General features: G+C 39.5%; 1 protein-coding gene across 6 annotated transcripts in view; it reads right to left on the reverse strand.

The window, feature by feature from the left end:
* Positions 1-16,975, reverse strand: part of CHD6 (chromodomain helicase DNA binding protein 6) — a 216,602-nt gene that overhangs the window by 93,620 nt on the left and 106,007 nt on the right. For all 6 annotated transcript variants that reach the window (XR_010132270.1, XM_055372994.2, XM_055372996.2 and 3 more), the window contains 3 exons: positions 3,446-3,508; positions 2,293-2,351; positions 1,509-1,626 (listed from right to left, as the gene is read on the reverse strand). Coding sequence is in view for 5 of the 6 variants with exons in the window: in XM_055372994.2 (XP_055228969.2) it covers positions 1,509-1,626; positions 2,293-2,351; positions 3,446-3,508 (240 nt within the window). In the remaining variant the exon portion in view is untranslated. The remainder of the gene's footprint in view (positions 1-1,508; positions 1,627-2,292; positions 2,352-3,445; positions 3,509-16,975) is intronic.

Here is a 16,975-nt window from a genome sequence, read left to right on the forward strand (position 1 = left end):
TTATGCCATGGCCTGAGGCCACCCAGGTGTGTGTGAGGCTGGGCTGGGAGGGGCAGTTTGACTGCAGAGCCCAGGCTCTTACCATTGTGCAGTCCGCTCTCCACCTATGCCCCATTCCCACCATGACAGTCCTCTTGCAGCTGCCCTCAGGTTTTGCAAAGTCCCTCACTGAATCCTGGTACCCAAATGAACACAGCATTTAGGAATGAAAAGAGCATGGTACAGCAGGACTGTTCTATTGGTGCAGTCTAGGATTAGTAGGATTCGTTTACTTTTTAAACAGCCATGTCCTACTCTTGACACACAGTAAATGTGTAGTTAATTGAACTGGCAATATGTTTTCTCCCTAGAACTGCTACCCAGTCATTTTCCTCACTTCAGAACCAGAAAGATTCCAAGAACAATGTAGGATATTACATTTATTCCTACATTTATTCATCCTACCCTGTCCAGGCAAACCCAGGCTGATCCTGACATTTATTCTCTCAGTATTGGATCTGGTTAGAACGTCTCCCGGGTGTTCAGGAGTTAGGATTTCATCAGGAGTCTATCTCTGTGCATGTGGGAAGTTGCAGGCTCTTGGAGCCTGAGTTTCCTCCACGTGTGCTTTAGCTACCTCATAAAGCAGCTGGAAATAATGGATACAAAGCTCTATTCAAAACTAAGTTACTATTTGTATCACAAAAATATTTACCCAAGTTACTAACAAATATGTTGAATAGGTCAAGACCAAAGGCAGTGTTGAACTACTCGTCAGTATTATTTATTCCTCCTTAATTTCATGTGTTCCAATCTTCTCAAGAGCCTTTCCTTCCCACAAGAATATGAACTTTTGTTGCATTACTTCTATATACCCCAGCACAGTTTCCTCTATTCTCGGCCAAGGAAAAACCACTGCTTTGGGAACAGATCAGAAAACAGACACAAAGGGCTGTGTAGGCTATATTACAGGGTTTAGTCTTTATTCCAAGAATAACACATTAAGGTTAAGGTTTGTGGCATTTTCTGATATATAGCATTATAGATTTGTTTAATATTAAAACCCATCAGTCCTTCCTCTTGCTGTACGTACAATACTTAGAAATTCCCAAGTTTACATAAATAAAATTATTTGTTTACTTTCTCTCACTTTTAGATTTGTTTTGTTTTTTACATTCAAACTTTAGGACCTTCTGAAATGTCCTTTTCGGGTTGGGTTGCAGAGGGTTGAGGGAGCAGGGACAAAAGAATTGTGTGCATATTCCTCTCACTCTAGCTATTTATTAGTATTCAGACTGAGATGCACGCTCTTACGAGCTGTCAGTTTATAAGGTTTGACCCTTAACTTTGGTGGATACTTTTCTTTGACTTGAATCTAGACTAGTTTTGTTGCAAATCAGCACACATTTATCAATTTGACTTGAGCAACAGATCTGTATAGGACTTTAACTTGGACTTAAAAACGTAAACACAGTATTTACTGCTGCAAGAAAAGCAGCAGTCAAATGAGTCAGTAAATATTGCTTCACCTCCGTAAAAATGTGCTTCATCTGGGCTTGTTTATTCCTAAATCGCTTGATCTTCTGTGCGATGCGAGGATCCTTTTCGAGCTCTTCCATTGTGGCCCATTTACAATGTAAGTAGGAACTATCCAAAGACATACAAATTGTCAGGCAAGCACATAACTAGCAAATGATCGAGCTTTAAGGTGTTCAATAAACACGGTGACCACCTAACACAGAAATAGTAAAATGGGTTATTGTAAAACTGCTGGAGATTGGGCTTAGAAAGACCTTCCTCTTAAGGGCAACAACAGAAAACAAAACAAAACGGAGTAATTCCAAGCAACTGATCTCTCTGCAGCTTCTAGAGGAACTGGCTGAGAACAGAGGGAGGGCAGCTGTGGGCAGGTTATCATTAACACACATTGGTGAAAGTGGGTCTGTAGCAGAAACGAAAATATACAAGAGGGGAAAAGAGCATATGCTACAGGAGAGTGGTTCTCTACCCTGGTTGCATATGAGAATTGCCCAAGGAGTTTTTAAAAAAACAACAATCCTTGGGCCCCACTGAGTCTGAGGCAATGGTCTTGGGTGGAGCAAGGGCTTTAGAGGTTTAAAAAAGCTCTCCAGGTAATTCTGTGTGCAGCTATAATTGAGCGTTACTGCCTAAGGTAAACTTGAGTCAGCCAAGACCTGTGGGTCATGCCTTAGAGGCAAGACTCTGAAGATGTAGAAGATAATAAAGTCACAAGAGAAAAAAAGTTTTATTCATATAAAACCCAAATACAGAGAATACTTTAAATAGACGTACAAATTTCTATACTTAACGTAGAACAGCTCCAAGTCGAACGGAGGTTCTCCTGGGTGAACCTGTAACAAATAGCAAGCAGTTATCAGCCCAGATCCCAGGCAGATCACCCTTACTGAGCCAAAAGAAAACAGGTAATCAATATCTCTGCCTGATTTCCATAAAGATTTCTTAAGGCATATTTTCATTTTCCCAGGCCTTTTCCTGACACCTACTGGTCAGGTTTTGCAAAGGTGGAATACACAGCTGCAAGTTAAACAACTGATCTTCCTGATGTCCTTCCAAGGTCTAGGCTGGGACGGCACTCAGCTGATAAACCCAAACTGGCCCAGGACTCTGAGAAATGTCAGGACCAGAGCCTGGTGCGGAAGTGACCACATTCATCTCTGGCATCCCCCTAACGCTTCACTTCTGAAACACCAATGGTATTCACTCTCCAGGTAAGGAAGTTTACTTTCATAAATACTTGAAGTAAAGATGAAGCCGTGCTCTCACCAGCACCAACATACTCTACCACTCCAGGAATTTCCTATAGGAGATTCCTACAATGGCCCTGAGATGTCTGAAGAAAAAAACCCCCACGTTTCCATTAGGACTCATATGGGGGTGTGTGTGTGTGTGTGTGTGTGTGTGTGTGTGTGTGTGTGTGTGTGTGTGTGTGTGTGTGTGTGTGTGTGTGTGTGTGTGTGTGTGTGTGTGTGTGTGTGTGTATTTTAAATAGAGAAAGGGTCTCACTATATTGCCCAGGTTGGTCTTGAACTACTGGGCTCAAGCAAACCTCCGATGTTGGCCTCTCAAAGTGATGGGATTATAGGTATGAGCCAATGAACCTGGCCTCCATTAGGACTTTTTGTCCATCTCTTTTTCTTGGCCCTCTGCTAAATTGTGGTGGGCTACAGCAACTAAGGGATATATGGCTTTTGCTAGGATCGCAATGGAGGAAATCATCAGCTTGAGCCATTCTAGATATTTTAAGAGTTTTATGTCCTAAAATGCTCTGTAGGGGTAAAAATAAGTGTTGGCTAGCCAGACAGTATTCTTGCCTAGCTCTCACTCCAGCCAATAATGGTCATTCTAGGTTCTCTAGCCAAAAATCTCTTCACAGAAGATGTAATCTGTGCTAATGATATAAAAGCTAGAAACATGAGCCACCAACCTCCTGGACAGTCTTAGATGCCAGGATCTTCTCAATGATGTTTGCATCATCTTCTGGAGGCTCCTGGGGACAAAGATGAAAAAAAAAGAAAATTGCTGGAACCACAGAATCCAAGAAAACAATTCTATAAGAAATACTACAATGGGTACTACTTCATTCAAAAGTTCACCATGGAGTACCAAAGCCTCCCATCAGGCCACAGAGTGGTCAAAAGGTCACAAGCATTTTGCAAAGCTAGAATTTAAAGTGGTGGCTTCTAAGCTCTGGACACAACTCTACAAGAGCAGAGAAGTTTTTCAGATTCAATTTCAGATCTGCATTTAACATACCTAAAATTGGTCCTCAGATTCACCTTCTTTGCAAAACTACCTACATGTTGCTGCATACAATTTTCAGAAAGCTCTAAGAGTATGGGGTCCTAAAATTAGTTCTAATATCTATCAGCTATTGACTTTAGGCAAGTCAATTAATACCTCCTAGTCTCCGAATATATTAAAATAGGAGTTAAAAATACATATCTCATTGGATTAGTGGGAAGATAAAATAGTATTACTATTGGAAAAATGTTTTCACATACTATTCAAAATCAAGGTATAATTATTCTCTATTAAATTGTACCATCTTTCCCCTTTGTAGCTGGAAAAGGCTGTTTCACTGATCATCCTTTGAACGTAAATCCCAACTGAAAATCTAAATTCCTTTTTACCCTAGATAACCATCAACACTTCTATCCTCCAATCTCCATGAAATCTCTTTCTACAGAATATTTATAGTTAAAAACACAAAATGTTTAACATTCTTTCTAGAACCTCAAGCAGCATTATTTCTCAGTGGTTCATATGCACAATGACCTTTTCAGATCTATTACAATATGAGACTTAAAACACCATATGAAAAGAACACTCATCACAACAACGAAACTGCCAAATTCGGTATTCTGGGTTCCTGGCTGGAACGTCCCAGAAGGATGATTTGTATATCTTCAGTCTACTCATTCTAGGGCGTAAAGCCATAAAATTATAGAAAATATCTCTTAAGATCTTAAATTAAGCTTTTCCCAGGAAAGTGATGATGGGTTAAAAGAAATGAAGGCATATGGCAGAAAAGAATTATGGAAATCAGCAAGCAGGCACAGGCAGATGCTCCCAAAGTTTACAAATATTTACTAAGCTCTCTCAGACACATGGCATTGTGCTAGATGCCATGCAGAAGTTAATCCAAAACCACACACGTCCCTTCTCACCACTCAACAGGAAGGCAAGTAAACTATAATTACCATATAATAGAAGAAAGGGGTGTGAATACAGACTATGCTTTTGTTTCTCTGTTTAAGTATTTGTTCTGCTTGGTTCCTAAACATAGGTGGCAGGGAGAAGGTGGCAGTTCACTGTTTATTGCTGTCTTCTCCCTTTACTACATAAACCTTCAGAGGGCAGGGATCCTTGTTTTATATACCGACATAGCTAGACCAGGAAATGTATAATCAATAGGTATTTGTTGAATGCTAAATAACAAGCAAGAGGAAAAGAAAGAAGGAAATACAGTGAGGAAATAAAGGGTCAAACTCTCTGAGGCCACAGAGTAGAGACAGCTATTTTTCTTGATTTATGTCACTTAATTTAAGAAGTCTCCCCCTTCTCCATACACTCAGACTTACATACTGTCAGGACGGTAACAGCAAAGGGCCAAAGCTAGGTGTGCGTTAATGAGCAGCAAGGACCACTACCACTGATCTTGCAGCCAACTAACTAAAGTCTGACTATGGCGAGTGGGCAGTGAACAGGTGCTAGGTTAAGAGAAACTAGACTAATGAACCAGCTTCCTACCTCATTTCCTTCCTAAATTTTTATCCCACATTATTTATGGAGTGCTTTTAGTTTATGCACTGGTCTTACAGAAGTAAATGAGATACGTCTAGTCTTAATCATCAAGGAACTATCAGGCATGCTAACATAATGCTTAGTTACTGAGGTATGGCACACTTGTAGTATGCAGAAATCTGAAGTGTACATCTTGATTAATTTTTACATACAGAAATGCACTTATATAACTACCACTCAAGATCAAGTTTATATAATTTTTCCAACACTCTGAAACATCCTGTGCCCTCACTGTAAGTAACCAATATTCAGACTTCTACCACCATAGACTGGTTTTGTGTATTATTAAACCTCATGTAAATGGAATCATACAGTATGTAGTTCATTCTTTTTTAACACTGTGTAGTATTTTGTAATATAAATAAACTATCCACTCTACTGTTGAGGAATACTTGGTTTGCTTCCAATTTTTGTTTTACACAAGAAATCCATATAAATTATGTCTTTTGGTGGAAAAATATGCTCATTTATCTTGGATATATAACTAGGAGAAGAAATACTGGGTTATGGGGTAGGTAGATGTCTAATTTTAATAAATATTGTCAATAAATAAATAAATAATATTGTCAAAAATCTTCTCAGTGATTGTAAAAATTTTGACACCTACCAGCAAGGTATGGGAGTTCTGGGTGACTTGATATTGTCAGTCTTTAGCATGTTAGCCATTCTGGTGGATGTGTAGTGTTTTCTCTTTAATTCACATTTTCCTGATAACAGAGGATGCTGTGCCCCTTTTCATATGCTTACTGGACATTTGGATACCCTCTTTTGTGAACCTCCTATTCAAGTCATTTGCCTATTTTATAAATTGTTCTTTCTAATTTATTTTCAAGAATTATTCTAAATAAGAGTCCTCTCTCAGATACACAGATTACAAACATTTTCTACCAGTCTATGGTTTGCCTTTTCAATCCCTTAATGTGTCTTCTGATGAACAGAAATTCTGTATGATCCATTTTATCAATCTTTTCTTTTATGAATAGTATTTTTGTGTGCTGTTTAAGAAATTTGTGTTGCCACCAACATCATTAAGCTACACATGTAATTTAAAATTTTCTAGTAGCCACATTAAAAAAGTAAAACAGGTGCAAGTAATTTTAATATATTTCACTTAAACCAATGTATCTAAATTATCAATATGTAATCAATTAAAAAATTAAAAAATATTTTAATAGTCATTTCATACCAAGTCTTCAAAATATGGTATTTTATATTTATAGCACATCTTAATTCAAACTAGCTACATTTCAAGTGCTCAATAGGCACATGTGGCTGATAGGGTCCATACTGGACAAGGTAGTTATATTTTGTTCAGCTGGTCTATTTGACTATCCTTATGGCAATACTACCCCGTCTTCACTCCTATAGCTTGATTACAAAGTCTTAAAGTTAAATCTTCCAATTTAGTTCTTTTTCATGACTGTCTCAGGTTATGTTAGATAGGTCTTTAGCATTTTCATATAAATTTCCACCAATTAAAAAATGCCCTGCTTAGTTTTTGACTGGGTTTGAATTATAGACATCTTAGCAGTATTAAATAACCATATGTGGCTGGGCACGGTGGCTCATGCCTATTATCCCAGCACTTTGGGAGGTCGAGGCAGGTGGGTCACTTGAGGTCAGGAACTCGGGACCAGCCTGGCCAACACGGCAAAACCCTGTCTCTACCAAAAATACAAAAATTAGCGTGGCATGGTGGTGCACGCCTATAGTCCCAGCTATTTGGGAGGCTGAGACAGGAGAATCACTTGAACCTGGGAGGTGGAGGTTGCAGTGAGCGAGACCACGCCACTGCACTCCAGCCTGGGCGACAGAGTGAGACTCCATCTCAAAAACAAAACAAAACAAAGCAAAGCAAAACAAAACAAAACCCCATATGTGCTACATCTATTTGTTTAGGTCTTCTTTTTCATAGCTATGTTTTTAGCATAGACGGCTTGTGTATTTTTTGAGTTATTCCAGGGTATCTGATACGTTGATGCTATTATAAATGGGATTTAATAATTATCCTTTCCTGATGTTACGTCGCTAGTTTATAGAAATAAAAAATATGTATTTGCATATTGTCTTTAGGTATCCATATTGCATATTATCTTTATATATCCAGCAACTTAACTAAACCTACATTTATTATTTCTAATGATTTGTTAGTACATTCTGTTCAATTTTCTACATATGCAGTCACGTCATCTACAACTAATAAAAAAGTTTTACTACTCCCTTTCTAATCTTTTAACTTTTTATTTATTCTTTCTCTTTATTGTAGTGGCCAGGTCCTACATTGTATTTCTGAGTACAAATTATGACAGTGAAATATTTTTCTTACTCTCAAATTCAGGAGAGAATGCATTCAATATTGTACTACTTAATACAATATTATCCACCAGATTTTCTCTTGTGGCTTTTAAATGTTCTCTCAGTCTTTGTTTATATAGTTTAAGATATGCCTAGGTATGGTTTTCTTTTTTGCATTTTTCCTGCTTGAGAGTTACCTGATTTTGAATCTACTGGTTGATATCTTCCATCAGTTTAGGAATTCTTGGTCATTAGTTATATCGTCAAATGCTACTCTGCTCCAATCTCCTCTATCCCTAGCACTCCAATCAGAAATACTTTGAACTTTCGGCTGGGTGCAGTGGCTCACGCCTGTAATCCCAACACTTTGGGAGGCCGAAGTGGGTGGATCAACTGAGGTCAGGAGTTTGAGACCAGCCTGGCCAACACGGTGAAGCCCCATCTCTACTAAAAATACAAAAATTAGCTGGGCATAATGGCGCACACCTGTAATCACATCTACTTGGGAGGCTGAGGAAAGAGAATTGCTTGAGCCCAGGAGGCAGAGGTTGCAGTGAGCTGAGATTGCGCCACTGTACTCCAGCTTGGGTGATAGAGTGAGACTCTGTCTCAAAAAAAAAAAAACAAAAAAGAAAGAAAGAAAGAAATACATTACAACTTTTAACTGCATCGCACTTGTCTCTCTTTCTTATGCTTTTACCTTTTGCTCTGTTTGATTCTTTCTTTTTCCTCTATGTGCTTTAGAAATTTTCCATTGATCTGTCTTCATAGTCACTCCTCTTCTGCTGTATCTAATCTACTTATAAACCTATCCACTTGGTCTTGAATTTTATAAACTGGATTTTTCATTCTACACTGTTATCTGATTTTCTTTATAGATGTAATTCTCTGTTGGAAGTCTTCATTTTAAAATTCATCTTGTCCATCTTTTCCTCTATTTTCTTTTCTTTTCTTTTTTTTTTTTTAGACAGGATCTCACTCTGTCACCCAGGCTGGAAAGTGCAGTGGAACGATCTCACCTCACTAAAACCTCCACTTCCCAGGCTCAAATGATTCTCCAGCCTCAGGCTTGCAAGTAGCTGGGACTACAGGCACAAGCCACCACACCCAGCTAATTTTTGTATTTTTTGTAGAGAAGGGGTTTTGCCATGTTGCCCAGGTTGGCCTTGAAATTCTAAGCTCAAAGTGATACTCCAGCCTTGGCCTCCAAAAGTGCTGGGATTATAGGCACGAGCCACTGTGCTGGCCCCCTCTATTTTCTTTAACATTTTAATCATAGTTATTTTAAAGTTCTTTCCTCCTGCCAACTCTAATATCTGGATCACCTGGGGTCTGCTTCTATTATATGATTATTCTCTTAATTTTTAGCCACCTTTTCCAGCCTCTTTGAATGTCTAATTATTTTTATTTTATGTTGGACACTGTGGATAAACAAATTGTAGCAGCTCCAAACAATATTTTCTATTACAAGTGTTTCCCATTTTCTCTTAGACAACCAGGGCGACGGGGTGGTCCCTTTGATCCAGTCAGAGACTGAGTTGGGTCAGGACTGAGTTACTGTTTTAAGATTCAATCCACCTCTTATTTTACCGTTTTTGGAACATGAGTATCCAGGGTCACTGACTGAGAGATTGGCAGGTCTTTTTTCTCTTGAGCCCTGAAACATGCTCTATGGAGGTTTTGAGCTTAGTATTTTAGTCTTCTACCCCATGCAGGTTAAAAGTCCGACAAATATCTTAAGCAAGAGTCAGTATTTTGTGGTAGGTCCATTCCTTTAGTGATTTTTTTGTCTCGTAAGTACCACGCAACTATGAAATTTCAATCTGCCTTCTGTCTGAACTCCTAGCTTCCTGGGATATCCCAGAATTCAGCAGAAGTCTCTTGAGGAAATCCCCTTGCTTTGGGGATTTCTTTAGTTTCCAAACACTCCACGAGCCCTGTATATTCAATCCCCACCAGGGTCAGATGGTTTCTCTTCCATCCAGAACAGTCTCTTTTGTTTGGGCCAAACCTGATCCACGGCCCACTCCCAGAACTGAGAAATGCCTCCAGAGGAAAAAACAGCCAGCCATCGTCAGCCCACCTACGGATGACTCTTACTGTCTGATATTTTAGTTCATCTAATTCTTGTTGTTTCCACAGCTATTTGATGCCTTTAAAAAGAGCTTTTTGTAATTTATATATATATTTTTTCCAATATTAACTCTTATTACCGGAGCAGTCTAGGGCCTAGTTTTTGGGTTTCTTCTCTTTTCTATCTGTATTCATTCTCTTGGTGATCTCACTCAGTCTCAGGGTTTTAAATACAGGCGTCATCCAGCTCAGAACCTCTCCCCTGGCAATAGCCTCATATACATAATTCCTATATGCCATCTCCACTTGAGTATCTCAGAGGTATTTCGAATTTAAAATATCCACACACTAAACTCCTATCCAATCCCCCTTTCCTACCCCTCCTACCTCTCCTACCTACAGTCTTCTCCCACCTGAGTTAGAGTAAACTAACCTTTCAGATACTCAAACCAAAAATCTTGGTGTAATCCTTGACTCTTCTCTTTCCTTTCCATACACCATATCTGACTGGCCTAGAAATCTTGTTGGCTCTATCTTCAAAGTATGTCCAAAACCCAGCCTATTTCTCACCATCTCCATTGCTTCTAACCTGGTCTGTACCACCTTCATTTCTCACCCAGATTATTCTCAAGAGTCTCCTAACTTGTCTCCCTGCTTCAGTTCTTGCCCCACTAGTCTATTCTCAACCTAACATTCAGAATGACCCTTTTTATTATGCTCCGCTTACACTGCTTAAAACGCTTCTCTTTTAACTCAAAGTAAAACTAAACATCTTCCAATGTCTACAAATCCTACAGGGTTCCTGCCCACCCTCCCACCTCATCTGCTATGTTTCAGTTATCCTTGTCCATTCTCCATGCATACCACGCATGCCTCTACCTCAGGACTTTGTATAGACTATTCCCTCTAAGATGTTCTTCTGCCCTGCACAACTCCCTCTCTCCTTTACCTCCTTCAATTATTTGCTCAAATATTATACTTTTAGTGAAGGCAACTCTGACCACCCTATTTAAAACTGCAATCCTCACCCTGAATTCCATATCACCCTTATTCTAATATATTTTTAGAACGGCACTTACTGCCATTGATGTACTAGGTAATTTTCTTATTTAAGGTTTATTAACAGCCTCTCCCTATTTACTTCTATTCTTTGGAAGTTTTGACCTTGGTCCTTTGACCTCCCATGCCGTGTAGGTTCAAAATCTGGCAAACATTGGAGGGAGAGACCAGTTGTGAATTTGTTGCAAGCTCTTCCACGAGGGCAGGAATTTCTATCCCTTTTGTTCCTTGGTGTTATTTCCAGAAATTAGATAGTCCTTGGCATATAGTAGGTGCTCAATAAATACTTCTGAATAAATAATGTTAGGAGATTTTGCAATAGAATATGGTAATAGAAGTAAAAAGCAAGTACTATGAGAACACACAAGCCAGAGCACTTGGGTGAATTAGAAGAGGCTCTGGAAATGATATGACATATGAGTTAGATCTGTAGGCAAGCAGTAAACTTTCATGACTGCTGACTACTTTCCCCACCTGCTCCTAAGTCTGTATATCTCAGACTAGCAAGCAAGCACCCACACATGTACACACACTCAAAGGAACAAAGTTCTCTCCCTTACTACTAGACTGCTTCAAATATTTTCTTATTTTTACCTACCATGAAGAATAGATAAAAATGGTTTCTGATGATAGGATTTTGATTACAATTCAGAATATTTAACTAGGACCAAATCTAAAGAAACTTTAATACATGGATGAAGAAAGCACAGGACTCTGAATATTAAAAGAAGTCAGGGTTTAAACACTCTTCATCATAGGAAATTTTCAAGTGAAAATTAAGGAGTTTGAAGTAAAATTTCAATTTTTTTTTTTTGGCACTGTTAAAAAAGAGAGGGTAAGCACTCATGTTAAAGAATCAATAGTGATCATCCAAATATGGAAAACGGGTTTTTATTTTATCCTAATGAAACGAAAAGGGAGCAGCATTTCCGAAATACGTATCGAAGAAGGAAGGGAGCTGGAAAATCAGGATCTTTTTTTTCCTGAACAGAGATTGTGCGTAAGTACGATCATGTGTGTATAAACACTCAGTGTATACAGATACACACAGATATAAACTAAATCTGCTTGCCAGACACACTTCCATAACAACCATCTGTTCTCAACTGCTTGGAATTTCCTTAAATTATCCTTCAAAGAAGACCATTTTAATTCATACTCTTTTTATGTCAGAGATTTATATAATCTTAATATTTTATCCTTAGGGAAAAATTTCAAAAACTTTTAACCCTATTTACCTTCAACCTCAGCCAACTACCTCTTTTACTTCTATTTAGCAAACCATAAGGAGGGAGCCTAACAAGAAACAAATCATGTTTCAAACCACAGTATTTACCAAGTGCCATGGAATATACAAAACCAGTATCAAGCTTGATGCCCAGTTTCAAGGGGATTACACTCATTCAGGGAAGACAAAATAAACATATCTGTCTTAGAAATATCCCAAGGTAAATGCTAATTGGTTAAACAGTAACTACAGTCCAATGAGAGTTCAGAAAGTGAAAACAGTATGGATTTCACAGCATAGGTGAGGTTTTAGTTGGGCCCTAAAGAACAGTGGCTCATAAAAGAGGACAGCAAAGAGAAAGGTAAGATGAAATGAGAGATGAAAGAACAATCATATAGGATGTATGATGCATGTTTAGAATGCTAAGTAACCTGCCTTATTAGGGAGAAAGCATTACACAAAATGAGGAGTAGTAATCAGAGTAAACAGGTAGTGTGTGGCCACATCTTTAAAAAAAAAACACAAAACACAGGAGTTTTGATCTAACACGGGAGTTAAAAAGCAACCATCTTGGATTTCATGAGCAGGAGACTGAGAAATACCAGCAATTCCCCTGGTATTTTGGGAAAGTTATCCTGGTATCCGACTGGGGAGAGCAGAGACTTGTAGCAGGGAAACTACAGAAGTGTGTGCTGCAGTAAATTGTACACTGGGCTCAGCATAGGGAGTGGCAGCAGAAACCAAGAGGAAAGAAATACAGGAAACAACCTAAAGACAGTGTGGGAATTGGTGGTTGTACCCAGTGAAGAAATGGGAAGACTCAGAAAAATAACCCACCCAGGCTGAGCTGATAGAAGCCTTATGATGAACGGCCCCAACAGACACTTCTGCACCAAGTCTCACATGCTGGCACGAAGCTACGGCAATGCCACATAGCAGCAAGGAGTCTCAGAAAGGAGCCCTTTCTGAGGGTTTAAGTGAGACAGAGATGAGTACCAGTGAGGAAAAAATGCCAGTATAAGGAAATGGAGGAAACAAAAGCCTGGGAGAAAAGAAAAATCTCTTTCCTTTCTAATACAGAGGCTTAAACAAATCATACCAGTTTATATAATGAGTTTTAAACACATTTATTCACTCACTGAATAAGTTATTTGATAAGTTCAACTAAGTAGGTCTTTATATTAGCTACTAACCAACAGAAACATAAAGCTCTACCTATGCTAAGCAAAAATTACAATAAATTAAAAAGTGATGCCTGTTTTTGCAAAACTCTGCAATCTGATTAGGGGAACAATCAGGAGTGATCATCAAAACAGTATGGCAGAGGCACTGAGAATCAGGACCATCACAGGCTATGAATAAGTGGTGCAATGATCCCAGCTCAATCTAGACTTAGGGAATAATAATTATAATAGTGAAAAACATTATCAAACAGAAGATGGAAAGTGCCACTTCATCTGAATAGTTCCTGGGAGTAAATGTAAATTTTAGTTTATTGAAACTCTCCTACCTGAGAGCACATAGGACAAAAAAAGATACAAATCCTACACTAACATAACTCATGGTTTAGAAGAAGGAAACAAAAAACTTGGCAGGTGTTCGAAGGACAATGACAGTTAAACATATTAGAGTGCCCTAAGAGCAAAGGGGAGGGGCACTTATCCCCAGCTCGGAGGAGCAAGGAACTTTCGGGAGGAGGAAACAACTGAGCTCAGCCTGCCAGGTATAGAAAAAGGCCTATCAAAGAAGAGTACACTGTACGCAGACACAGAGCACAGCACAGGAGAGCACCACGAGCCAAAGCCTTATTCAAATTCAAGTCCTTCTGTTCCAAAAGGCAAAATCACACAAACCACCCAAAATGCAGGAGGCAAAAACTGAGACAGCCTTGTCAACAGTCTTTACATTGTAAAGGCACTGCGGAATTCTAAAAGTTTGTGTTCCAGACACCAAAATCAGTTTGACAAAGAATAAGAAAATAAAGAGTCACATTTAGGATGGAAACGTACTTCCTGCCCCTGAATCCCATGCTTGGGATTGTGGTATGGAGTGCAAAGCAGAGCTGTGATAACATGCCAGTCCTGAGCTAAAGTGAATCCTGTGTAAAGATGTTTTCACAACTCACCACTTGGTAACCAATGCTGAGGTTGTGATCTGGGGCTGGGACAAGGGCCAGCAGTCACAGAATTGCGTTGAGCACACTGAGAAGATACTGCACAGATCTGCAGAGATGGCAGTGGGGCCATTCTGGTGCTGACTCCATCCCCTTCTCTGCCCTGAGCTAAAGCTAGCAGGCAGGCAGACACCCACCCAGAGGGCCCCGGGAGAAGGATATAGGAAAAAGCCACCTCTTCTTCAATGATTTTCTGTGCCACTGCATGTGCCTTGAGATTGCCTGGAATCCTAGATGAGATTCAAGGCTTTCAGGCTTTTCGTTAGCGTGGGAAATCTTTGCTCGAACTTCCTCAGGAAGCCCAGTATGTAAAAACAGTTTTAAGTGGAGCTGTTTTGGTTCTGCAGCAACGAGGACTCTACAGAGCACCAATTTTGAAAATCACTCGGTAAGCCGATCTCTCCAGTCCCCTCACTGGTTGTGTAGCCTGCCCCGCATGCTAGGCCAGGCCTTGGCTCGGAGGCCACATGGTCGCTTCTCTGAATGTCAAAGCCAAAACCATGAATCAGGCCTCTCTCTTCCTTAAATTTAGTAAATTTTTTTGAGATATAATTCAGATTCTAATTTATGTTTCTCCATATATAAACCCTCTGTTTGCTACATCCTTAGAAGAAACAAAAGAGTCTTAATAAGATACATAACATTTCCTGAATTATTTCTGTTAGTTAGATCAGCTACTGCTGCCCTTCAGGTGCCAGGGGAGAAGTCATAACAACATCTGAAATATGGTTAATGGCTTAGGCCAAACGGCTACTAGGAGAAAATAAAATCCTGTATAGTGTTTTAACTACCAAACCAACCATAACATCCCCAAGGAATGAAAACCCCATTACAAAGCAATACAATTCTATCACCTCATGGCAGTCTTGCAAGTGCTATTTTTAACTATTAATATTTGCTTGAAAAGTATTATAGTGACAATATATCAAATTATTATTCCTACTGTTATATTCATTAGTTGGGTAACGAATATAACCATGACATGAAATCAACTCTTACATGCTAGTAACTGATTAACTGCTGCTATGTAACTCTGACCTGGATCGTTCTGGGCTTCAGTTTCTTCATTGTTAAAATAGGGACAATAGTCCCTGCTCCCTGCTACTTTCCATGCAAACACAGAGTGAAAGAATAAGCGGAATTATGTGAAAATGCTTTAAGTTGGAGGCAAGGTGGTCGAGGAAGATTAAGTACTATCAGTTTCCATAAGACACACTAGCATCCAGGAGGAATGACAGATATTTGTGCTGCTACTGCTCCATACAGTGTGAATTCTGCCAAGTCAGCAACAGTGACTCCATAACAACAGACAGCCGTGTCCCAGAATGCGCTCTTGGCAATAATGCCCCTCCTACATGCACAGCCTGCTTCTTCTCTTGCTTTTCATTTCTTCTCTATAAGCTCCTTGGCACAGACCTCTTTTTTTCAACATTTAACCCTTCTCTCCTTTCTAGTACCTCTGTATTAAGTGCTAATACTATCATCTTCTTCCTTGACACTGCTGCCAATGGAAATCGCTAAAATGCAAATATAGTGGTCCTACTCCTCTGCCTGAACTCATCAATGCCTCCTATCCCTTGTCCAATCTGCAGGATAAAAACTAAAAACCTTAGGTGATATTCAAGGCCCTTCATACTGTAACTGCTCCTATCTCTCAGTTCTCCTCTCTCACCACCCCTCAAATTATACCCCAGCATCCAGCCAAGATTATCCATTTGTCATATCACAGCCTGCGGTGCCATTCAGTTTCTGGGGTTTTATAAAGTTCATGTTGGAAATGTTCCTCCTAAGTTCTTGTCTTCTATACATCTGACCACTCCTTTCCTGTCCACTTCTGCTTCTGTGTAGCCTCTGTACCCAGCACATTCTTCTAGACTTGCAATACATGCTTGTTGAATTAGAGTTCCAACAGTAATTACTAGTTCATTTGATCTCATCCACTTAACAGCGATTTATTATACAAAAGACTTTTACATTTTTTTTTCTTTGACACAGTCTTGCTCTGTCACCCAGGCTGGAGTACAATGACGCGATCTTGGCTCACTGCAACCTCTGCTTCCTGGGTTCAAGTGATTCTTGTGCCTCAATCTCCCAAGTAGCTGGGATTACAGGCCTGCACCACCATGCCCAGCTAATTTTTTTTTTTATAGAGACAGGGTTTTGCCATGTTGCCCATGTTGATCTTGAACTCCTGGCCTCAAGTGATCTGCCTGCCTCGGACTCCCAAAAGTGCTGGGATTACAGGTGTGAGCCATCATGCCCGGCCAAGACTTTCACATTTTAATGAGAGACAAGTAAAACAAAATCAGAGATCAGACACATTCAAATGCAATTTGTGTTGTGGTAAGTGCTTTAAGGAAGTACACAAGGGGCTGAAACAGAACATCATTGGGAGGAGGGGCAGGAATGTACTTTAGATAAAAGATCAGGAAGAACCTCTCTAAGGAGATAACATTTTAGGCAAAACTGATAAACCAGTCACGTAAAGCATCCCAAGCAGAAGGAACAACAGAGGCAAAGGTCTATGGGTAGATCAGAACTGTTAGTTCAAGGCATTAAAAGACAGCCAGTCTTTTGGCTGGAGAGTAATGAGACAGGGAAAAATTGTTTATCTAAAAAAATGAAGAATTTGGCAAAACAAGGCGAGAGTGTGATCGTGGAGAGTCCTGCTGAGCACAGTAAGGAGTCTGAATGTCATTCCCAATGCAACAGGAAGTCAATCGAAGGCCACAAGCAGCAGTTAAAATGATCTGACTTATGCTTTAGCAAAGGCCAAGAAACAAGTCTGTCATCTAGGTCAAAATGACTGTCCAGCCAAGGTC

This window comes from Gorilla gorilla, chromosome 21 (genome assembly GCF_029281585.2).
Source record: "Gorilla gorilla gorilla isolate KB3781 chromosome 21, NHGRI_mGorGor1-v2.1_pri, whole genome shotgun sequence".
In the NCBI taxonomy this organism is placed as follows: Eukaryota; Metazoa; Chordata; class Mammalia; order Primates; family Hominidae; genus Gorilla; species Gorilla gorilla.